The sequence below is a fragment of the Bubalus kerabau genome, chromosome 20 (genome assembly GCF_029407905.1).
Source record: "Bubalus kerabau isolate K-KA32 ecotype Philippines breed swamp buffalo chromosome 20, PCC_UOA_SB_1v2, whole genome shotgun sequence".
Lineage (NCBI taxonomy): Eukaryota > Metazoa > Chordata > Mammalia > Artiodactyla > Bovidae > Bubalus > Bubalus kerabau.
This window is the reverse complement of record NC_073643.1, coordinates 38,592,887-38,618,969: the sequence shown is the minus strand read 5'-3', so window position 1 is coordinate 38,618,969 and position 26,083 is coordinate 38,592,887. Positions and strand designations below refer to the sequence as shown.

Here is a 26,083-nt window from a genome sequence, read left to right as displayed (position 1 = left end):
GAGGGTGCCTGAGCACAAGTGACTGCCTTGTCTACAGAAGATGGCCATTTAATACTTTGGGGAGCTATGTGTATATTTCCCATTGATTCCACATTAAATGAATGAACTATGACATAGGAGAAATAGCACAGGAATGACAGAAATCGTCAACCACGGACAGCAAATAACAACCAAAACACTCTTTGTGTATTTGAATTTGGGGCCTTAAGCATAAAACAGAACAATTCCAGAACATATCCAAGTAAAAACACAAGGAAAAAAATAAGAACAATTAAGTAAACAAGTCTGAATTTGCATAGAGCTGATATATATTCAAAATCTCATCATGCTTTAATAAGGTAAAGAAAAAGGAAAAAACATTCAAGGCTTTCCGGGTGTATACTATTCAGGTTCTAAGTAAACGGAATTTCTTTTTGATGCTACTGTTTGTTACTAAATTATTACTTATGGCTCAGCAAAGATAAGGTATTATCAGCCATAAGCATCCAATATTTAAGAAATAATTTCTACAATGTTCAATATTTTTTTCCAAAGGGCAAATAAAGACAGAGGAAGTTTCAATTATACAATAATGTCATTGTGGCTTTTGATTTTCATATTGTCAAAGCTAGTCCTGACTTAACATATTCAAAGATTTGTACAGGGCTTAAATGCACAGCAAGGTATAATAAGCCTTGCCTCTGTGAAAACTGCATCCATGGCAATCTTGGTGCAAAATGAAGTGTACTGCATCAGAGCTAGTTCTCTGTGTTGGACTTTTCTTCCTGTGCTGTCTCAGGGGAGGCAACATTTAGCATACAGAGCGAGCCAGGCTTGCTTGGTAAATTCTGAGAGATTTGTGCAGAAATCCTATGAATAAAACAGCATCAGAAAGACCTCTGTGTGACCCTGAAAGTGCTGATGGTGGTGGTGTGTGCACGTGTGCGTGCTTAATTCTTGTTCTATGTAGTCCAGTTTTAGTTACTCTAAGAAGAAAAAAGGTTGAGCAGCGTATTAACATGTGCCCTCTCCCTGCAACTATCATTCCTGCATGGCAGTCTATTTGTGCAGGTTTGAACACAGATGTTTTTAGTTCCAAACTACTAAGCTAGGAGCTGTGTTTCATCTCTCTGGACTCCCTGCTATGCAATGTTAGTATGCAGAACTCACCGATTTAAAGGAGAAAGTTAATGCTTCTTTCTATAGATAAAACAAATCTCTACGGAACTTGTGATGCTTAGGGAACTGTAGTACATACTTGAAAGCCTGGAAAGAATTTTACATACTTTCTATCAGTGTGACTGCTACAATCATGGCCATGACAGGATTCAAAGGAGGGATTAGCTTGAAAAATAACAAACTTTAATAACTAACTAAAGTATGAACTAACTTTAATAAATAACAACTGGTAATGATAATAGCAAGCTTAGTGAGCACTTACTAGGCCAGGCTCTATTCTAGGGTCTCTCAACCTAAGAAATCGTTTTTGTTGGAGACTGTCCTGTGCATTGGAGGAAGTTCAGGGGCATCCCTGGACTCTATCCCACTACATGTCAGTTGCATTCCCTCTCCTCTGCCAAACTGAGACAACTAAAACTGTCTCCAGACACCTCCAAACATCCCAAGAGTTACAAAATCACTGCCAGTGGAGACCTTAGTTCTATGCTAAACATCTTGCATAAAATATATTTCATACTTCCCAGTAAACCTTTTACATAGATACTTCACACATAAATAAAGCAAAGAACAATCACCCTAACTCAAGCAAAAACTAAAACAAAAAGTAATTCAAATAAGTTCTATCCTAGGCAATAAACCAAAGCCACTGTGGACTAGGATTTGGCTTCCAGTTTTAAAATACGGTGCTAGTATTATGCGGCCTTTTGTACTACGTCAGCAAGAGTGTGGGTGAAGGACTGTATTCAAACAATTCAACATCAATGTTTGCAGTTCAAATACAAGTCACAGACAGCACATATCACTAAGGCAACTCTAGTTCTCATCACTGACCATGTGCATAGGGTTTCTAAGATTTCTCAAAGGACACACATTGCACATCTGCCATGTTTCTCCATTAAACACTTCACAATCACATGACCAAGCCACTCTCATGGTAGTTACAAAAATTCCCAACCAGAAATGGCTGGTAGGTTCATAATGCAATTTGCCAGTTTCCATTTTGGCATGAGCACTGAAGAACTTTAAAAAAATCAAGTGTTTCCCTGACTTCAAGACACAGTGCTACATTTTGTATCACTGAGAAAGAAAAAGGAGCAATTAATCACGACCTTCTATTAGATGTAAGGACCATCCTGACTACAGAAATTTTCAAGTATCAAAAAAAAAACTGGTATCTCAGGGCTGAATGAATTCATGATAGATGAATGATGGTAAAGTGTTACTTTCATTCTAATCTGATCATTTTTATTGTTTATTCTTAATCTTCTTTTGTTTAGGATGCTTTTCTATAGGAATAGGATACATTAACGATTTTTACTCTGGAAGGCTTTTGAATCATGGACCTATAGAGCCTTCACATTTATCAAGCTGAATCAAGAATCAGATGCTGATTTTGTCTGAAAATTTCATCCCTCAGCTCTTTATCAAAATCATCTAAACAAACTGAACATGAACTTTTGAAAAAAAAAAATGCTTTCAAACTTGAGTATGTTTTTCAATTAAAGTTCTTCTTTTACTAGAAAAATTTCCTTGACACATTCAAGATGTTCAAAAGATGTAAAAGTGAAACATTCCACTTTAAACCTCAAAACACTAATTCTGAGGAAAAGACAAAGAAGATTAGCCTGGCTGCACTAGCTTCCTCTCCCAATATTCTATATGCCTTATTATTGTCAGACATTTTGACATAATGAGAAATTACAATAATTATTTCCCCTACCCTGAAGACGAGATGACTAAAATACAGCCACCAGCAGAAAACAGAAGAACCAGATATAAAATCTTCTAAAAATTATTGCAAATGGATAATCATTACTCTTGCTTTATATTACTGCCTTAGGGATATTTCTGTTTACCATGGGATCATTAGTAAACCAATAATCTTTAATCATGCAGACTAGCTTTCTCCATCAACCTCTGGGTCTGAATATTTTCAGGTATGTTTCAAAATTGCACAAATCGGATTTTACCCATGTAGCATCTTATCTTGCCTGCTTTTATAATTCATTTCTATAAATCAAATCAGAGCATTAGAAAGTTGGCCACAGACCATTACATGACTGTTTTTACTTGCATTTTCCATAAAGGTAACTAGACTTTCCTAAGCAATCATTTTGAACAGGTGCAGTCTTTTTTGGGGAAGCATTCTGATAATCCTATTACCTTATGTTTGAAAAAACCCCAAGGGTTCAAACCTAATCATCCCAGCTTTGTGAGCAATTTTAGACTTTCCATCAAGTTCACAGGATATGAGAGTAAAACTCACTCTGTGCTTACCAATAAAGAGTGAAAGATTCTTTTAATCATCCTTCTTTTAAATGAATTGACTTTTATAACAACTATCAATTAAGTGCATCTCGACAAGATGCAAATAGATAAGTCGAGGCCAAGGGACATAAAGAAAAATAACAGCATGAAAGTATGCAAGAGGACAAGCTAATTGGTGTGGTATCTTAAATAATGTTAGCTATAGGCTTTTACATGAATTGAACAGCTCGAAAATACAAGGGCTGGAAGTCAGAGATGACAGTAGTCAGTTAGACAAACCATTACTGATGACCAGTACGAAATACTGCCTAGAAATCTGATCCCTTGAAGAAGCCAGAAGAGGAACTAGCTTTGGCTGGACACAGACACTTTGTTAAAATAAAAATAAAAACAAAATGTGATATGATAAAAGCACTCTGAGGCTATTCTGCTGGGGTACAATGCAGGCCACATTTTATTTCTGTGTGAAGGGGAATATGACTGTGAGGTATGGGGGACAATGACAGCAGCCCAGAGCATTTAAGAAAAATTCATGTTTCTAGAAGAATTTCCTATCATTCATGTTGAAATAGAGGATTCTCAACTCCTTCTCATGTTAACACAGCTGTACAAAGCTTCTTTGCGGTGTTAGGAATCAAGATCCAGGCTCTGAAAGAATCAATTCTACAGGCTGCTAACCTTGAACCTGGTTTCCTATTGATTCTCCAGAGTATGTGCATACATCTCTACTGCACAGGAGAACCACAAACTCAGCAAAACCTCACTGCATCAAATTAACGGAGGGAAAGAGCATATTACACACAGAATATGTGAAAAGACATTGGGCCTTACTACTTTTAAGTAAGCAGCTTCAACTAAGCTGAGGAAATGTGTAAGTGAGGAGTAACAAGATATACTTTAAGGGCCAGATATGAGTGATCTGTTCACCCATCAACTGTTAATGTGTAAACAAAAGCTTCTCAAGTTCCCTCTTGAATTCAACAGGGAAACCTACTGAATTTAGCAAATGTGTAGAATTAGTGGAGTCTAACTGTAATCAGTTTCTTGGGTACTTCCCCCACTTTCCCATTGGATATACACATACTGCACTCATTCAAACAAAGTATTTCTTTTGAGAGATTATTAGAGTTAAGACTACTGAGCTAAGTAGGTGGCATTCATTACTGCAATAAATCCTCATAAGAGCTATATGAAGTCAGGTCAGCAAGGTCACACAAATCACCCAAGGTTGCAGAGCTAGGAAATGACAGAAAACTTCCCATCTATCCCCCACCTCTACTGTATACAATCTAACAGGCAGAGAAGTATTCTTTAATACTTCATATTGACAGCTCTTTCTTTAAGAATCTCAAAGATAAATTTGAACTCAATTCCTGCCAGGTAACCATAGTCAACCTTACTGGAATCTGAATTAGTGGTTTTCTAAATGGTGAATAATAAAAAACCATCAGCAAAGCATTGAGGGACTACTCTGTCCTACACAGTTGACATCTATCACCACTTAGAATTAATCCCCACAACTGTCCTAGTATATATATTATCCAAAGCACCAAGGGATGAAGCCACTTGCCCAAGGTCCCACAGCTAGCGAGCATTCTGACATAAGGCTGTTTCCTTCCCTGTCTCCACACTCCCCTCTAAAAAACTGAAACTGAGCAGGGAAACAAGCCAACACACTGGTATCAGCCACGTGGCCAAAGGTAAGGAAGAAGTCATTAGAGGAGAAGCATTGCTCACCTGACTCCAGGCGCCAGCCTTCCACTTGGGGCATCTTCCTCCTCGGCACTTTCTGTGCCCATTTGGCTTAGCAAGGTGTTTACAGTAATCACTTTCTAAATGGCTTCCATCTTTTGCCATGCAGTAAACATTTCGTTGTTTATGCCCTCGACCACAAGAGACAGAACACTGAAATATAAAGCAATGGCAAGGTTGTTTTTTTTTTTTTTTTTAAATCACAAGAAATTTGATAAAAACCTAGGTCGTGAGATGTTAAGATCATGCCTAACAAGAGTCACCATTCCCTCCCCCTCTGCAGTGCCATTTTGGATAATATCTCAAGGCTCAACATGGAAGGAACATGGCAGTGGAGGAAAAAAAATATGGACAGCGGGAATCCTGTCTAGTATTTTGGGTCACTCAGGAGTGAGGGTAAATCCTGGTAATATAGGCCAAAAATAAGCCCACGAACCTGAAATTACCATGAAATTATGATTTAAAGAAGTCCTACTATGAATTAGTAAGGATTTATTTTGGACATCTCACTTCATGCAGTCTCTGATCAAGATACTTCTTCAACAAAATGCCTCGTGATCCACTCTTTTGGATAAAGGTGCATTTCCAAAATACAGCTGTGTTCAATTTCCTAATGAATTGATTTAAGGAAACTCTTCTACCATTTTTCAGAGGATAAGCTCTCATTTTCCCAGTCCATTGGAAAGGAGGTGAAAAAGGCATGTTAGAAACTGAAAGGTAAGTTAGCAGGTGGGTCTGTGCCAAGTTTGGGAGGGAGGCATTACCTTTCAACTTTGATCTGCAGGTTCACTGAACTGTTTTAATGTGACCTTGTCTGACCACATCTAAGAAACTTGACTTTGATTTCAGAGTAGGTTTCTCAGAAAGGTTTAGGAATCAAAGTGCTCATGGAGTCGGGACAAAAATGTGACATGACAGCTTCTTGTAGAACAGGCAAGAGGCTGGCCCCAATGAGTACACTGAGATATTCAACGTCCATTGCCTCATTAGCGATTACAGAAGTCATTACCACTTGGATCATAAGCTTGCTGGCTCCGGTTTTCAAGACACATTATTTCCCAATACAATGTCCTTACATTTCAGAGGGAACTGAGTTTAAGAATGAAGAGCAAAAATGTGAAAATGCAACAAAAATAGATTTCAAGTGTCATTTCTTTCTACTCAATGTTTCTAGTTTCTCCTTTGAACTTTGTGATTTTGTTAACTTAAATGGCCAAAGTGTCCTTTCAGGTCTAATAGATAAATAGCACCATGTAAAACATGTAGTCTAATATAAATTGAACCACCATTACCAAGCGAGCTCTAAGTGATCCCATTCATATATGTGCCAGACATGTTTTTTTTCTAGTAAATATAGACTATTATAAAAATTCCAAAGTAGCTGCTAGAGAAATGTAAAATATGTGTATTAATATATTGGGGCCTAACTTTTTACTTTAGGAGATGGAAAGGTTTTTTTCTTTTGAGCTCTTATTTTGTGAGTATTATGATTTTGAGTAGTCATTCTGGAAGGAGTATACAGAGTGGAAGGAAGGAGTCCAATTTAAATATCTACATCAAAACAAAAATATCCATCTTTCAGCCTTTAGAGTTTTGATGTATATGAAGACTTTGGGCTACAATTCTAGAAGACTTTTCTAATGAATCTCCAAGAAGTTTCCCTATAAACCAACTTACACACAGATAATCCCTATTATTAGTGACTAATTTTAGTATTTAAAAATGTTACTTCCACCAAAATTACAGGCACAGTTAGAGTTTGAGGTGCGTTCATTTGTTTAGTCAGCAGACATTTATTAAGCACCTACTAAGTTTTCAGGATTATGCAAAGTGTTGGGAATACAGTGATAAATAAGAGTGATATAATCCCTGCCCTTGTGGAGTTTAGAGACCAGTGAGGGAGACCAGCATTAATCAAGTGACAACAAAAACAAATACGTATTTGCTAACTGACTTGAGTACTCTGAAGAAAAGGGGCTGAAGTGCCTGCAAGAGGAGTCCCTGGGGCATTCCTGAGGGCCAGACCATGCCGAGCTAATAGGTCACAATAATGTATTTTATTCTCCACAAGACGGAAAATCACTGAGGGGTTTTAAGTTAGCGTAAGACACAGTCTAATTTTCGCTTCAAAATTCTATTTTTACTACCGAGTACACAATGGGTAGAAATTCAGCATTAGTGGAAACAAGAAAACTTAGGAAGCTAACGCAGTTGTCCAAGCAAGAGGTGACGGTGGCACTGATGAGGGGTGAAGGAAGCTGGTGAATTTAAAACCGTTTTTGAACTACAAGTGACAGTTCCCCGATGGATCTGCTGCGGGGTGGATGGGAGAGCGCAGGGGCAGGAAGGCCTCCAGGGTTTCTGCTTTGGGCAATTGGATTAGAGTGATGATATGGACAGAGATGGGGAAAACAGCACGGGGAGTCAAGACTATATTATTTTCTAGGAGATGAGCTGAATTTAGAGGATATGGGTTCATGGGCGGTAATGTGTTTGATTAGGGTGAAGAAACAGACATAGCTGTCTTATTAATCAGATGAACAAGTATCAGTTGAAAGCAAGTTTGACCCTGAAGTATCATCATTTCAATAGACAAACAGTTCAGACAAGCTGTCCCTAAATATGGAGGGGAGGAAGAAAGTTGGTGGAAATGGAGATTTAGTAATCTATTGGTCTGTAAGTTCCATGAGGTTAGGGGTTACAGAAGCTTTGTTTATCACTATGGAATTATACTTCCAACACTTTGTAGAATACTTAGAACTTTGCAGGTGCTCAATAAGTGTTGAATGAACAAATAAAACAAATCCATTTAGTGGTCACTGGAAGAGGTAACCTAATATTAGGGAGCAATCTACAGAGGCAGAATTAGCAAAGGCACAGCTTTCTCCCATTCATTAGGTGCAAGGCACTACTCAAAGACTTTATATACATTATCTCATTTAATCCTTCCAATAACCACAGAGACAGGTACTATTATTGAAGACAAATGGCGTTTTCAAAATAGCATAACCAAAATGCTTTATGTGTATACATCTCTTCCTATATGACTCCAATTAAGTGGCTAGATGTCTTTTGGGAACATAACAGCACAATGAAAATCAACAGCATCACTGATAATAATTCATCTGAGAAGTGCTACTGGTGCGGCCAACATCTATTACCCAGGAAATAAAGATGGAGGAAGTTGATTTTAAATATAACACCTTAAAAATCTTTTAAATACCTGGATTAGCTACATCGGCAATGGCACCCCACTCCAGTACTCTTGCCTGGAAAAATCCCATGGACAGAGGAGCCTGGTAGGCTGCAGTCCACGGGATCGCTAAGAGTCAGGCACGACTGAGCGACTTCACTTTTCACTTTCATGCATTGGAGAAGGAAATGGCAACCCACTCCAGTGTTCTTGACTGGAGAATCCCAGGGACGGAGGAGCCTGGTGGGCTGCCGAACTGGGGTCGCACAGAGTCAGACACGACTGAAGCTGGAGAATCCCAGGGATGGAGGAGCCGGCTGCCGTCTATGGGGTCGCACAGAGTCAGACACAACTAAAGCGGCTGCTCGCTTCAGTCGTGTCCAACTCTGTCCTACCCCATAGATGGCAGCCCACCAGGCTCCTCCGTCCCTGGGATTCTCCAGGCAAGAACACTGGAGTGGGCTGCCATTTCCTTCTCCAATGCATGAAAGTGGAAAGTGAAAGTGAAGTTGCTCAGTCGTGCCTGACTCTTAGCGACCCCATGAACTGCAGCCCACCAGGCTCCTCCATCCGTAGGATTTTCCAGGCAAGAGTACTGGAGTGGGGTGCCATTGCCTTCTCCGAGCAGCAGCAACAGCAGCACCCATATCTAAGGGTGGTTTTCTTATTTGGGGACGTGAATGAAACTGATTTGGAGAAAAGGATGCAACACTTCAGTATGACTTACCATACATATTATTTGCCTAAAATTCAGATCTAAAAGTGATAAAGAAATTCTTAAGGTATCTAATCTGATAGCAAACACCTTTCATTTCATGTTTTCTAAATTACCAATGACAAAAAGCAGCTGCTTGTGGAAATTTCCCTAGCTAGCAGGCTTATTAATAGGTCTATTATGATTTCATAAAGAAGTTATCATCTTGATAACCAAATAAACACAGGTTTTAGCTCTTCTATTCTGAGGGAAATTTCTGTATGATTATTTCCAGTCCTTTCCCAGGCACTGATTTTTGTCTCAACATGCGTTGCAGAAATAATAGTTGAATTTAGTGTGTCACCTAGTACATATTATTTTTTGGCTATATATATGAAGTTTTCTGCTCTGGGGAATATTTAATTCCTTATATTTGCAGCCAAATAGCCTTCTAATTTGCCAGGTGGACCCTGACTTTTTTCCTCTGGAGAAACAACCCATTACATTTAAGAGAATGATTTTTCTTCCAACTTTGAGCAACACTCTTAAAGTAATCTCTGTTTGTTACACAGAAACACCAAGGTCAGTATCTCTAATGCCTTGGCTTTTGTTTCTGCGAGGTCATTCAAAGGGAATGTTTAACACGGAGCTTTGTGGAGAGGTTGTCTTAATTTTTTAGATGAAGGTCTAAGAGTTTAAAATCTGTGCATTTCAACACATATGGTGGAAATGGAACTGGCTCTCTCTCTCTAGTAGTAGCTCTGGATGTGGCGTGGATTTGCATCTCACTCTTCCTGGTGTGCTGTCCCTGGCGTCAGGGATGCCCTGCATCGGTCCCTTCACTTATATTGAGGAGCTGGGTCTCTCAATCACCCAGCAGCCAGCAAACAACCTGGTGTGTCTGCCTGGATGACAAGGGCTGAAGATCCAGAGAGAATGAAATCCCTAGCTTTGCTGAGGCTGGTGAGAACCTGGACATCTGAAGGGAGATGGGGAACCACATGGAACTGGTAAGAACACCATTAGGAGCCAAGAAGGAATAAGAAGGGGAGGGTGGAGGTCACAGATGCACACAATATCTGGCCAGAAGGAAGCTTCTTGATGAGGCTGGATGATGCTGGGCGCTCAGAGGAGGTAATGCAGTGAGTGGGGTATGAACCAGGACTACTCAAGTTGTAGCTGATGCTTGATACATAAAGGTTAATGGACAGTCCAGGAGGACAGCTCCAGCAGAGTGTCTGGGCACAGTGGAGTATGTCTCAGTGATTTTTATCTCCAAGTGATTTGTATATATAAGATTCTATTTATGTGAAATGTATTTTGGAGGATATTGAACAAGGAGTCTATTTCCAAACAGAGGACTGACAGCGGGTTAGAAATAAGAATTGAAAAGCCAAGAGAAAGGTTAAATGCTAGAATCTACTAAGCTAAGCCAGGACTCTATAATGATCTAAGCATTTCTGACAGATAGAAAACCATCACTCTGAGACTGGTGGGCAGAGTTCAGTTATGAGACAGCAGACTCTACTGATTATTATTCAAGGCCTTTCCCTAGTGATTCTATAAAATATGAAAAAATCATCTAAATCATTTAATATAAAAAATGAAATGTGTCCTTTCATAACAATAAGCTCTTCTTGATTCCACTCTGATTCTGATTTTGTTTAAAAAACATAGTCAGATCCCATCTGGGAAGTATGATATCAGAAAGCAGGCAATGCATATGCCCACAGTTCAGAACTGCCTTTGCCAATTACAGTGATAAGTGAAGTGAATATTGCATGAACATCTTACCATCATGAAAAGCAAAGGATTCCAGCCTGTACCCACCAGGTAAATAAACAGAAAAAATAAACAGAATATGAGAGGAGAGATATAGACTTAGGGATCAAGGTCAGGGCAAGACCTGGAAATCCATGTGGGCTAGTAACTGCAATCCATGTATGTTTATTACTGCTTTCCACACTATAGTTGCTGAGAAAATATTTACAGGAATGAATGAACAGATGAAGGCTACAGCCATCACAGAAATGGACTATGACCCAAATGTCATATTTTCCTAATGGTTTCAAGAAAGAACCACCTGGAATCTGATCCACCTTATTTGGCACAGCTATTTAGATTCAAAGAGTTGGAGCAGGACTATTAGAAATCACATCAGCTAACTTTTATTGACCTCTTATATGAGTGGGACCATGAGCTCAAAGATACTAGCTTCTCCAATTTAATCTCTACAGCAACACTGTCCATGGCTCACGTACTATTAGGATTCCTCTTAACGAATAAGGAAACTGAGGATTAAAGAGGTGACATGACTTGCCCAGGGTCACAGAGCCAGGAAACAGCAGGGTTAGCCTCTAAATATGGCAGGTATGTTTCCAGAATGACCATTTTCTTCCTTAAGTCATACTGAAGAGAAGACCTGGTTAAGATGGCAGGCTGTTCATTCACCTCTGCTTATCCATGGTGACAAGAGAAAACTGGGATTTCAAAGAAACACTTCCTAAAACTATTTTAGAGATCTCTGACTCGTTAGTCTCCCAGGAAAAGGATGGTTATACAATGTGTTTCTCATTTTAATACAACCTTTTAGCACTCTGGGAAGAAAGATGCTATGAAAAATGAGCATACCACTATGTACAATATCACATAAAGATAAAGAGCCACATTTCCTTTCGGTCAGAGCCACACTCTGGTTTTCTTGTGGCCATTTTTCAAGGTTGATTCACCCCTTGCATTCAGCCTGAGGTCATATGCTGAGTTTTCCTCTCTATTCACTGCTGAATGGTCCTTTGCGTGGTCAGGAATGGAAGGTTACAGGTTGTAAATTTTGGGCTGCCAATTCACCAAGGACTAAGCTCTCAAATATTTGAGCTAGAGGTCATCTCAGAGATTATTCAGACCATGTATTTATTTTTACAAATTCAACACAACGGAAGAGGAGACACGCCGTGCTCATAGTCACACAGGAAAGAAGCAATAGATGGATGTAGGAGCTCCTGGACCCAGCACAGAACACGACTTGGTGCCAACTGCACTGAGGATTTGTGAATAGATTCCGGTGTTTTGCATGTTGCTTGGGACCTACAGCTGACCAGACATCCTAATTCTTTCCACTCCAACTCGGTCATGCCCACATAGTGCTAGCAGCATGGTCTGGGGCTACCCAAGGCAGGAATAAATTCTGCACCTCTGGCTCTAAAGGATTACCAACACAAATGTGAACAAGCACGGGTTTCACTATCTCTTGTTCTAAGATATCAGTTAAGAACAAATTCCGAGAGGTGGCTGCGCACGAATCGGGATTCCTCAGCTCATTGCTGAGGAATGGCACTTGTCTTCACCTTGCTCTAAATTTCAGCCCTTCGAGACACAGGTTTTGGAGTCAGACAGACCTAGGGTAGAGTGCAATCTGCCACTTTATCATGGTGCCATCTGGGGCAAGTTTCCCAACCTGTCTCAGCTGTGTTCTCTGTAACAAAATGAGGATAACAACACCATACATATGCAACAAGGCTGCCTTACAATCAGATATGACAAAGTATACAGAGCCCTTGGGGTTTTGCTGGACAGTGTAAAAATCGACACACATTCACTGTTTCCACTGATACTACTTGTATTTGGTGGACTCTTTAAAAAGATCTCCTAACATGCAGTTTAAAAGGTGAATGTTTGTTCACTTATGGAGTCTAAAGTTAACATTCTAATACAGGCACTTCTGGGTGAACAAGTCTGGAAAAATCTTCCTCTTGTGAATGGGGGAAGTACTTTCCTTTCTAAAGGTCACAGAGAGATCCCCAGAGCAGACATAAATGCGGATGATTCCTTCGCTTCTGCAGTGTCCTTTTTACTCTCATAGACTATTACTCAGTAATACAGGCTCTTCTAACCACAGAAGACAGAAACACAAGTAAGAGAAAGAAAGGCATCACTACTGAAAGCCACATCTACTCCATCGTTTCCTGTTCACATTTGCTATCTCAAGGACTCCTTTTGTCTTTTTTTTTTTTTGGTCATGTTATTTCTTTCAATGTCCTGAAGCACAGAATCCACATTAGTGATAACCATATTCAGTCACTCCCCAGCTCGGTCCCCAGTGGTGGGAATGCTAAGAATCTTTTGTCAAAAAGCATATCTTCTCATTGGCAATGTGAACATGTTTAGGGAAATTTTTATAGGGCTTCTCACAATACAAGAATAGCTCTGAACAGGGGCATCAGGGAACCAAAATGACGGAGGAGGAAGGAGAGAAAGCTTGGCCACGAAACAAGGGCTGTGACTTCAGGGCGTAAAGCCAGTGTTGACAGGCCTGCCTGATGGCCGTTCATGTCCAGGACCACCATGGCACTTATTACCATGAAAAGGAGCTGCGGAAGCATGAGATTGGCAGGGAGCACCACGGAAGAAAGCCGAGGCAGGAGTCACAGTCACTGCAGCCGGATGGGGCACCGGGCCATCCTTCTTCCCCCGACCCCCCCAAACCCCAGCCTGTGCAATGCTACAAAGGTCTAAGACCACGGAAGAAAGGGAACTAAGATTCACATGTCAACTCGCAGAGCACACTTGAAGGAGCCTGTCAATACTATATCCAAGTAGGTGGCCCCTCAATCGCCTCACAAGGGACATGGCAGGGCCAGGAAAAGAAGCGGAGGCAGTGAGAGATGTTCATGACCCCCACCTTCCATCACTTCCAAAAAGTGGATGCTCTCCAGTTGCATCCTGCAGCTTCATAATATAACAACTTCGTATCAGAGGATGGAAAAACATTTTCACATGAAATACAGTAGCATATGAAGTTAGCTATGGAACTTGTGAAACCCAAATTGGGGACCTTCTTATTCTGCAGGAGTATAAACATTACAGTTTTTCTCCCCATCAAGACAGAAACAAAAACCAAGAAAATCTGCAAAAGCCATACATGGTGACTTCTAGCGTGGCCACATCCAATAGTGCCTCCAGGGATTTGAGGTATATTATGTTATCAGGCTCTGTTACCCCTAGATCCCCATTCCCAAGCACACTGCTGATTTTTGTAATGCTTCTTTCCCTTGCAAGGTTAGATGTGATGATTTTTTGGTAATCTGACTTCAGCAAAATCATGACATTGTCACTTTTCAGGAAAGAGGTGAAGATGGTACCAGGACCCATCCTCTAACCACAGAAGTATTTGTGAAGGCAGACTGGAAGATGGGGAGGGTAGTGGGTGACGTTTTTGTTCTAGGATCCTTTATTCTCAGCTGTTCCAAAGGTGGGTGCGGAAGAGCCTGAGTGATAGAAAAGTTACGTCCGCTGGGAACACGGATCCAAGTTTCCTGATACTCTGCAGGTGGGTTGTAACTAAAGGCCCAGGCTGAAGCGTTCAAGGCTATCTGGAGATGTCATTCTGCTAGATGATAGCACCTGAGAAGACCCACTCATTAACGCTACTGTCCCAGGCAGCCGGGGAGAGTCATGGGAACTTAAGGTGCCCTTGGGAATGCCTCTGTAGAAAAGCAATCCAGATAGGCTATATGTGGATTTTCAGACACCCAACCAATGTTCAGCCCTGAGCTTCTTCCCCCTCCCAAAGAGCTAGTCTAAGTATTATTCAGTCATTTAAAAAACACTAGGTTATGGTTCATTTAATTGCCTCTTCCATTCTTGCTTTCTCTGCCTGTCTGGTCCTTCCTCCGTCAGCTTCATGTGAAAGGAACATATTTATCTGCCAGTATGTCAAGTATCTTACATTGAAAAAGTTACAGCTGGAGAGGTAGGTAGTTCATGTATTGAATTTGCTTTGGGTGGATATTAATGCTACCCCAGAACTGAAATGTGCATACCTCTGAGTTTGTAATCAGAGAAATATATCTCAGTGAGAGGGAAAAGGTCATCTTAACCATTACTGAATGAGATGCTCACCCTTCAACTTTGCAATGTTCTTCTGGGAGTTTCAGATAAAACCAAATTACCACCAATAGGCTCTAGTCAAGTCCTTTGTGGCTTTCCTTGTCTCTTCCTCCTGCTTACCTTTTGGTAAAGAAAAGACTCAAGAGTACCACTATGAAAGGATGAGATGAGAAGAAATAAAACCCAGCTAAAATGTAAGTGGCTCACAACACAGAAGAGTGGGCATAGAAGTGGCTAAACTTTTCTTTGATGGTTTTCTGTGAATTTAAATTATTCCTGCACTACTCTGAGATTTATTCAAATGGAAATCCCAGAGTTGAGGCAGAAGCATGTGTAATAACTTGGTTTTGGAATCAATCAGATCTAGTTTGATTACTATCTCTTCATTTGTGATCTTATATGAGATGCTTAACCAGGTATGAAATGATGGTGAGTAAGCAACTTAAACCTAACATGTCCGAAACAGTTGTCCTGATCTTCGGATTAGCTTCTCCATTTCAATCAATGGGAACTATTCATCCACTTATTCAGTGCACAAAATCTGGCTGGAGTCATTCCAACTCCTTTCTTTCTCTCATTTCCCACATCTAAACTTGGACCAAATCCTTCAGCATTACCTTTAAAATGTCAGAATCCTACCATTCCTCATGACTTCCACAGAATACTCTCATCAGAATTACTTCAATGGCTTTTAATGTTCTCCCTGCTTCTATCTTTGTTCCTCCTGTAGCTTCCCCTAAATTCAAAAGCCAGGCTCATTCTTTTAAACAAATCCACATTTCTACTCAACTCTCCCTTTCCCCAATAGCTTCCTACTTCAGCAAATGTAAGCAAAAATTCCTCTAGTGGTCTTTTTCTCTCCCTCTACCATGATGAACTTTCATGTTCCCCTCCATCAATTTCATCTCTAATTTCATATCCTACCACCCTTTATTTCAGCCGCATTCGCCTTGCAATTGTCAAGATACACCTGGCATACTCTTGTCTCTAGGTCTTCACCTGAAATACCATTCTCCTGTAACATTCTTCTCCTGAGTATCCACATAGCTAACTTTTCTGTTTTCCCAGATCTCTGCTCAATTGTCACCTTTTACAGGATAACTGTCTGACCTTAAAAATTATAGTTCCCATCTCCTCTTACATGCTATTTTCGCTCTTCTTTATTTTTATCCATGGCACCACTCATGTTCCTTCACAATATATATTTCACCTCTTTTGTTTGGGATTTATAGGTTATTCCCCCTCCCGACTAGAATGTAAATTTGATGAGCTCAAGGATTTCTGTCTGTTCTGTTCACTGTTATCTCCCTAGTGCTCAGAGCAGTGCCTAGTTTATAGAAAACACTTGACTACTTAGGGAACATACAAATGCATGCATGAATGAATAGTATCTAATAGAGGCTAGAATCACTTATCTCACAAGAATTTTTATGGATGAAGCAAACACTCGACACAATGCTTAATTCATTGGTAAGGCTCAAATAAATAACAACTGCTCACTCCTATCTTTTGTGTCTATTTACTCCAAAACTGGCTAAGCACACTTGTGGTTTAATATTTAATTCATAGTTACAGGACTAAATACTGCACAGGGGACATCTAAGAGGAAGGTTATCTGAGAACGTGATGTAAGATAACAGGAAGTAGTAGAATCCTGAGTTCTGCACAGGCAAGACTAACACTGAAAGCTTGGCTCATAGCCACTAAGACTGCCATATACTCTTAGGGTCACAAAATGCTTTTTTCCTCCCCAAATGTGTTACTTTAGATCAACACTTTTGCCAGGTGGAAAAAAAGTGTAGATATATAGACTGAAAGTAGACTAAAAAGAAATGTAATGGACGAGAATGGGTTCTATCTGGGCCGGGTATTGTCTATCTCCATTCTGGCTAGAAACATCAAAAAGCAAAAATGATCAACCACCCCAAAACAACAAACAAAAAACAAAAAGGCAAATAAGATATACCCCAAAACAAAAAACAAACCAAAAAACCAACAAACCAATCAAACAAAAATCCTAAAGACTTACACTGTTCCAAAATAATGTGTCTAGGTTTGAGTCTGATTTTTCTAGTTCCCTTTCATTTAGAAAAATGCTCTCAAAGTAGAGGGTATTCAGGATTACAAAACCAACATCAAGTCTGAGATTTTTAACTGAAGATTGAACCTGATAGAATTAAATCATTGCCACTCTCCTGTGTACTCTCTACACTAGCCATCAGAAGCCTCCCTACTAAGTGAGATAGTTAATACCCAAATAATCGTATTAGGCTGCATCCAGAAAGATCTACTTTTCTTAGTTCAATAGATATCTCCCTACAGATGCATTCATTCACACTGTTCTAGCATGCTGTAAATGTCCAGGGGAAATACAACTTTTTTTCAGAGCTCTGGTCTCAAAGTGTTGGGTGACGAAACTCAATTGCTGAGTTCTTTTGAAAACCATTCAAAAGTAACTGAAGTGTTAAAAGGACCTATTCAAAAATTCAGACCCCAAAGACTCAGCTTCAATGGCTCTTAAAAAGTAGAAGAAAGCTAAACTGATTTATACTAGGGTAAGAGCCTATTTTTACAGGTGCCACAAATCAAAATGAGTATTTACAGAAGTTCTGAAAGCCCTTCCAGAGAAAGAGAGGGAAAGCGTTAAACCTGGGAGTCAGTTGGGTCTGGATCCAAGAATTACTGATTGTATGATGCTGGTACATTTTACTTAGCCTGCCTGGAGCTCAGTTTTCATACCTGCCTAATGGATACAATATGGACCATTCTGCAAGGATTATATGAGGATTAGCAATAACGCTTACAAAGCACCAGGCCCAAAGCTTCGCGCAAAGAAGTTGCTCAGTAAAATGTGGGCCTTTTGTTATTCTTTCTCCACTGCTGGTAAAATCCACCTGGCTTACTGCAGACGGGCACTTTTATATGCCACATCAAGGTACATAAGACCACTGGTCATCAGTTGGTGATTAGGAGGTGGAGAAACCCATTAATCCAGAGAACTGAGGTTTCCCAGAATAACTGGAAAGATTATAATTAGGTAAAAGGCAAAACTCCATTTCTAATTTCAAAGAGCTTTTGACATAGTTAGCCCACTGGTGATTTAAAACTCCAGTTATTTCTGGAAAGTGGCACCCATTTGTCTTATGGAGAACCACGGTCTCATCTACACTGAGTTCCAATGTGTGTCTTTCTTTTTATAAAAATTTCTGCTCTTTCATCCAATAAAGTTTAAACATTGTGGGAAGAATCCAATATTTCATTAAAGTTTGGGTCCTACCATAGAACTTCTGAGGCTGATGACAGTGTCTTGGGTTCATTTTTTTTGCCTTTCCTCTACTGATAGATTTCTTCTCTGGTCTCAAAGACCTGGACTCACTACTAGTAGTTTATTGCCATCATTAGTGACCTTTTTGAAGAAGAAGAATTGAGATTGATTTTCTTTCTAGGGCCAGGAGATGGATCATCTAAAATGTTCTCTGTCCCACAGATCTTGGAGTTCCATTTGCCATTTTGATCATAAATACGTATGTCTGTGTGGCATGGGGATCTGAAGTTGGTACATACATAGAACTACCATCTGTTAAAGCAGAAAAGATTTGAAAAGTGGAAAAGGAGAGGTATGAAGGAGTAAAACTTTAGAAACTTTTTTCCCCGTAAGTTCATGTACTGAAAAGCCAGGTTAACCTTACACATCTGAAAAAGCTGATCATGGTTTCTTCTGACAGGTTAAAAAAACAACTGGTGGGAAAACAACTGTGAAAATCTAGTGATCTCTACAACATAATAATTTACTATGCCTACTTAATGCCCATGAGAATATGGAAAGTTCTGCTGTAAGAAACTCACTGAACCATGACAGAAAGATAATATTGCTCCCAGGGGACATAAGCCAATGTTTGAAGACATTGTTAACACAACTAAGAAGATATGCTGCTGGCAACTAGTGGGTAGAAGCTAAGGATGCGGCCAAACATCCTATGATGTCCAGAACAACAAAGAAGTATCTGGTCCCAAACATCAATAGTGCCAAGGCTGGGAAAGCCTGCTTCGGACCTATACACAAGTCATGGAACAGTTTCTGTACCACTGTCCCAGTTTCTAGTCAGAAACTGGTTTCCTATTTCCAATATAAAATGCTCACTAGGATTAACTATGCTTTTATAAAAGTACCTCCTGTCCAAAACTCCTAAATGTTCAGTTCTGAAACCATCTCTTAAATAGAGGTGAACCATTACACATATGTAGATTCTACCATGAATGAGGGAAGTGCTGTTTGTTTGAAACATAAAGTGGAAAGGAATCTGTATCTATATATCTCTGGGTCTACCTCTATCTATCTGTCCATCCATCCATCCATCTCTATACTATGAGTGCTATCAGTTTATATAGCCCAAATGTAAGAACATGTTGGAATGCTGGAGTAACCTTGTTTTCTTAAGAAATTCTCATCCTCACTGATGACTTTCTATCCAGAGTTGGTAGCCCCCACCAAAGCTGCCATGCAGAATGTCTATGGAACACACTGGGCACATCTGTACACATTAACAACTTCCCCTCTTGGCTCCAAAGACTGAGTGACACTGCATGTTGGTTTGCAAATTCATAGTCTCTTGAGACACCTTTGAAACCCTTCTATTTTTAGTTTATTCTTGAAAATCTTTGACCTTGTTAGGTTCCTAGGATCCCACATACTACTTGATGGAAAATTTGACGCTCAAGAGAAGTATGTTCTGATAGCTAACCAGCGTCATTTCTATGGGGTTTGCAACTGTGACTTCAGCCATGACGTCTGATCATGAGTCCTCCCTATCATCTGGGAGCCATGCTGTTGGATTCTTGACAACATCCCTGGCTGCCCTTAACCAGATGCCAATAATACTCCCCAAACCCATCTATAACAACCAATTATGTCTCCAGATATTGCCCAATGTCCACTAGTAGATAAAAATCAACCCTGATTTTTAGAGAACCATGGAATTATCTCAAAGTTTTCAGAAAGTCCTTTAGAAAGCTCTCAAAACCAAACTGAGTTTAACTGACTTGGTGGGGGGTAGGGAACACAGAGGGCTGTTTTTTTGTTTTTGTGTTTTTTTGTGGATGAGAGTGGCAAAGGGCCCACTGAACATCAGTTTAACAAGGTCAAGATCCTAGGCTAAAAGGGTTTGGAATCCCTGGTCTTAGAAATGTGACATGTACGACGTAAAATCAATTTCCATGCATAGCAATGAAGATTACAGCTACAGTGAAACAAGCAGGCTGTGCTGGATAGCATTCTTCCCTGTCCTTGCAGCCATGACCTGCCACTGCTAAGGGGTTCCTGGACACTTCAGATCTGACTAAGAGACAGCCAAGGAGAAGGAAGTCACGATTTCACTAAGAACAGGCAAACTGCAATGGAGGAAGAGGTGAGTTGGCTGGGTGAAGGCTTTTTATGAGGCAGAAGGAAAACAGCACAGATTTTTCAAAAATTTCTTTAGTTTTCAAAGGAATCTGGGTTTTGGCTATGAAGCAATAGATAAAAATGGGCAGTCTGTATTTATTCAAGTATTTACTGGAATTTACTAGCAAGCCTGGCAGTGAAAGTCTGGATTTCCCTGGGAAAAGGGGAGCAACAAACCATACCATTCCCAGAGGCCTTTTCATTTTAGCTGCCTGGGTGGGACGGGTGGACAGAGGAAGGGAAGAGAGGGCAGAGGAAGAAGCTCATGGGAAAAAAACCGATGAAAACTAGGAAAGACGCTCTTTATGCTGAGCTCAGACTGGAGCACCCACTTTTATTATGATGTTACAGTGCAAATCTGAGATTAAAAACAGCTTCCTAAAATGTGTCAGAATTTTTAAAGCCCCGAAATAAATCCAGACATACACTCTCTGCTTCCTTGTGAAGTATAATACACATTCTGAATATATTTACGTTTAAGAACTTTTAAAAAATAACTTACTCTGAAAATTTTCAAACTTAAAGAAAAATTGTAAGAATATCACAAAGAACTCCCTCTCCCCTTATCTAAATTCCCTAACTACCAACATTTCACTACCTTTGGTCCCTCCATCCTCCTCCCTAAATATATATATATATATATATACATATATATATGCCATTATATTTTGTCTTTTCCTGGAAAATCCACATAGTGTCTCATCATCTCCAAAAGTCGAATTTTCCCAAATCAAGGACACTCTCCACATAAATACAACTCTGCAAGTCAGGAAATCACCACTGATACATCACCACCATCTAAACCTATGTTGTTTTTTTTTGATTCCCTCCTACATGTTAGCTTTTTATTTCCATAGTTTTGGCCAGTGCAACAATCATTTCAGCTCCTGAGTAACTAGGATTTTCTCATTCATTCATTCATTTCAATATTATTGACAGTCTGCCTACTTTGCATAGTAGGCTTGAACAGTGGGCCTCTACAGCCCAAAGGAAATTAAGCTTTGGGGCAACTCGAGAAATGATTTGGTTAAAGAGAATTTCACTTGAAATGTGGTGGCTATGTCTGTATTTCTCCTTTTTTCTAGTTAATTTTTTATATCATCTTTTCCCTCACTTCATAGTGCCCCAGTCTTGCTCTTCACCTGGCTTACATTTAAGAGAAATACTTTTCTCATATTCATCCCTTTAGAGCTCTGAGCAAAATCTGTAAATGGCTCAATAATTCCAGAATGTTTCAAGTAGTTACCCCATGGAAAAACAGAAAATCTTAAATTGTAGATAACCTCTTTCCACAGCTTTTCACCACTTCACCAACTAAAGAGTAAGATGAGGAGATTACGTCTTGGTTGCTAATAGGTTCAAATCCTCATTCAGCCAGTGTGACCTAGTACCAACTAGGTAACTTCTCTGATGGTACTAAGCTCATCAAGTAGAAGAGATTAAATCTGATAATAGGAGTGAATTGCTTTGCATAACTCCTAGCAGAATATGTAAGTGAGAAGTGATTGTGATAATAAAAAGTCAAAACCATCACAATAATTACAGGAGGAAATGCATCATACAAAACTAAATGAGGGGGAAACAGCTCTTTTGTGGATAACTGAAACAATCCATTCCACTACTTTCTGAAATACATCAAAAAAAAGGTGGCTGAGGAGAGTTATTTTGACTTACTTCCAATTTAGTACAGAGACAACCTAAGTGTGAGGATAATAAATTTAAAAGAGCTTCTAAAAATACAGACCACCTGAATGTTTATTGTTTATCATTTACTTCAGATGTTGCCCTAAAGGGGAAAAAAAAAACCCCAACAACCCACAACTCTATCTGATCACTAGAAAAGAACCAATATTGCTACATACATTTTAATTTCTGGGGGCATCAGTATGGGATATAAACATGAAACAAACTATAATGTTTTCTTAACACTGGGGAGGTGAAGGTAAATGATGGCAATTACAGTGATGGAGGAGACATTTGGTTCAGCTCTTATTCTTCTAAAGTGTCTTTGAAAAAGCTCTATCAACCTAATCTGCTCAACCTTTACCTACAGGGATCAGTGAATATGAAAGCTGCCTTCCTGAAACTTCTCAAAGACAGCATGATCTCTTGGAATTCAAGCTTCTACAAGGTGGCTACCTGGTGGTGTCTGTTTTTGCCTTCTCCTAAAAACACCAATCAAACCTTGCCCTTTTGACCCACAGAACACATAAACATTCTTTCTCCTTAACTGAACTTACTGCCACGATGAACTTGAACTATGAGATGCACAAGAGGAGAGTTTGTTTTAACAGCTGCTTTTACATGGAGGCCCTGGAGTTACTATTCTGAAGATAGCTGATTCTAAAAGCCTCTCTTTTCACTGTCCTATTTTTTCAATGCTCAGCTGTCAGGGAACAACCACTGAAGTGTTCTCAACCAAAGGTGCAAAACAGAAGGACAAGGGGATGGTACTCACTAGATGGGAAGACATCCTACATAGGGATCCATTGCATGCTGACACAGGGTTTTTCTCCCCAATTTATTTGTATAAGTTTACTTACCCCTTGACAAGCTGAATATTAACTGCTAATTGCCCGAGGTTGCCCTGTCTAATACAGTAGACACCAGTTACAGGTGCTGTTTATATTTAGAGTAATTAAGTTACATACAATTTAAAAATGCATTATCCCTATTGTACTTGGCCACATAATAAGTGCTTAATATTAGCCACATGTGGCTAGTAGCTTCCATATTAGAAAGCAATATGGAAGAGAGAATATTTGGAAAGAGAACATATCCATCATCATAGATAGTTATTGGACTGTTTTGGCCAGTGCATAATTTCATTCTGATAAGAGCAAGGGGATGCAGGCCTCACTAAGAATGGTGACTTTGTAGGTTCAGCCTATATGGATTGTTTTCCATACTACTTCTTCCTCCTTTCTTGGCTGCCAATGCTCTATTTTATACATTTCTGGAAAGGGGTCTTGTAGTGATTAAAATGATCCATGAAAACAATACTACTTTAGAGGAAACAACAACAGCAAGGAGCAAAGATGGTGGTGTGGCAACCCACACATTTCAGATCTTTTTATTGGTACCTAACAAAGGGGGGAATGTACCCTCGGCCACAACTTCCCATGCTGGTGTGGAGGCTCGTGGGCCCCTGCAGGGAGAGGCAGAAAGCCAGGCCCTCTACTTATCCTGACTCTTAGACCCCTGAACTCATGTCTGGGTTCTAATGAAAAGATGAACAGAAACATACTTCCTGATAGAAGGTTTTTAAATGTTCCATGCCATCAGCAAGTGAGCATTTATCACTGAAAATTTACTGGGCGATTGCACATTTAAAAAGAAAGACAAGATCAATAATTTATATTTATTGAACAAAGATCATTAGCAACCATGAAGATACACACGCACATACACACACACACACACATATATATCCTAATAGCAACTTTTATTTTTATGGTTGTAGTAAGGCTGTCAGGAAAAAATTGTCAGTTCTTTACATGTTCAACTTTATTTAATACCGAATTTTCTCTCTTCCCAGTAGAATCAATAGCTCTGATTGTGCATTGCTATATCCTCAGCATCCCAGAAGAGACTAGCCCCACAGTAGGCAAATAACAAGTATTAGCTGAGAAATTAATGACTTCTTTTTTGAAGGAATGACCTGTAGTCTTTTACTCCCTCCTCATAAAATAAATCTTCCTCAACCACGTTTAATAATCAGGATTCCCTCCCAGCCAATTAGACCTGGACTCAGCCTCTACCTCCCACTCCACATTCCAAAGTTTCCATTTGTGTCCATTCCAGGAGGGCAACTCCCTGACCTGAGTCAGGGGGAGGAGCTACACTCCTCAGGGTCTAATGTCTCTCTACCCTTGCCCCCATCCCCACCTTTGGACTTTTTAAAACTGTAAAAACAGAAATCTGTCAAGCAGTCATGAAATATCAGCTGTCAGAAAGCAGGAACAGAATCTCTGACAGGCATACAATCATTGTAAATACTAAAACAAAACAAAACAAAACACAACTCCAGTTAAGTTTTATCTCCAATGAAACAGATGCAAGGACAGTGTGTTCTGTGGTTTTTAAGTATACGTGAGATGAGTGGTTTATAGAGTCTTAATCTACTCTGAGTTCAAATAAATTTTATAATTTCATATGTTGTAATGTTTTCATTAAAAAACTATCTTATTTCTATACTCTATATTGATAGAGCCAAATAATGTGTTTCTTATTTCTTTTTAAAAAAGATACTAGCAGAATGTTTAAGATATGCCTGCATTAGTAAAAAGATTCTTATTTTTATAAAAAATGCATTCATATTTAATGTGATATTCCTTGTAGCCAAAATCTTTATATCATCCTCTGAATCTGGCTATTAATATTAGATATTTCAAAAATAAAAGTGAGAGATGTTTTGCCATTCCCCAAACACAGTCAGTTATTGGAAGTGTTCAGAGCTGCTGGTTATGGGAATTTACCAATAAGAGTTATAAATTCATATTTTCTATTGATGGAGTCAAATGGACAACATCAATATTAGCTAAAAAATGTTGAGTTTAGATGGAGGGTGAGTTTCAGCAATATCCTTTTATTGAGTATAAGCAAGAGTTAAAAAAAAATTCACTCTGAACATGACCTGTTTCTTTCTACCAAAATAAATAGGATTAATATAGTCAAGCATACTGACACTGGGAGACACTACTTTGGAAAAGATCCCTGGTGTTCTCCTTACTGGCTGCAAGTGATAAAGCCTTCCTTCTTCTTCTTCAAAAAAAAATGTCTTATCACTAAAGTACTCACTAGATTATCACACATTCAAATGGATTCATAAAAACACCTCTCTCAACATGGTCACATGGGGCTAAATGTGACACCAATTTCCTTAGCCTGATTTGGTACATAATAAATACTGAGTCAGCGCTAGCGAGCATCTTCTGCTTTGGAGATGTTATCTTATACAGCACCTCCTTAAAAAAAAAAAAAACCCTCAAATGCATATAAAGTGAAAGGGAAGTCACTCAGTCGTGTCCGACTCTTTGTGACTCCATGGACTGTAGCCCACCAGGCTTCTCCATCCATGGGGTTTTCCAGGCAAGAATACTGGAGTGGGTTGCCATTTCCTTCTCCAGGGGATCTTCCCCACCCAGGGATCAAACCCAGGTCTCCTGCATTGAAGGCAGACACTTTACCCTCTGAGCCACCAGGGAAGTCCTCAAATGCATATAGGGAGTTCCTTATTTTGGTCTTTCCCCTTCAATTTCCATAAGAAACTACAGCACAAAATGGAGGCTCAGTAGAACAATGTGGAATCAGTAGAGATCTGAGGTCATCTTTATGATTTATCACGTTTTGAAAAGTACAGGTTCTCTTAAAACTTACAAGTTTATGGTTGTTTTCTTTATTTTTCTTTAATGAGAAATGCTTCTGACACGTATTGCAGGTGAACAAATCACAAAATTGACAAATGTTCTAAGTCTTTTACAGTTATGCGAACAAAAAGAATAAGTTATGATCAAACTGGTGTGCATTAGGGTGAGCTTTTCCCTGTACCTGGCTCCTCTGACATGTTCAGAACCATTTCTCCTAATTACTTGTTTTGACTTCTGGCTATGCCTTATCATTATCTACAAATTCAATAAATAGCATACATATTTCATAGTTTAGACTCAATGAATCAGGACAACAGTATTAG

At 39.4% G+C, this 26,083-nt stretch overlaps 1 protein-coding gene across 4 annotated transcripts in view; it reads right to left on the bottom strand.

The window, feature by feature from the left end:
• The window catches only part of ADAMTS9 (ADAM metallopeptidase with thrombospondin type 1 motif 9), a 160,594-nt gene that overhangs the window by 36,434 nt on the left and 98,077 nt on the right, over window positions 1-26,083 (bottom strand). For 3 of the 4 annotated variants that reach the window (XM_055558398.1, XM_055558401.1, XM_055558397.1), the window contains one exon: window positions 5,164-5,331. The exons of the other annotated variant lie outside the window; for it this stretch is intronic. In XM_055558398.1, coding sequence (XP_055414373.1) covers window positions 5,164-5,331 — 168 coding nt within the window. The remainder of the gene's footprint in view (window positions 1-5,163; window positions 5,332-26,083) is intronic. 4 annotated transcript variants of the gene reach the window in all.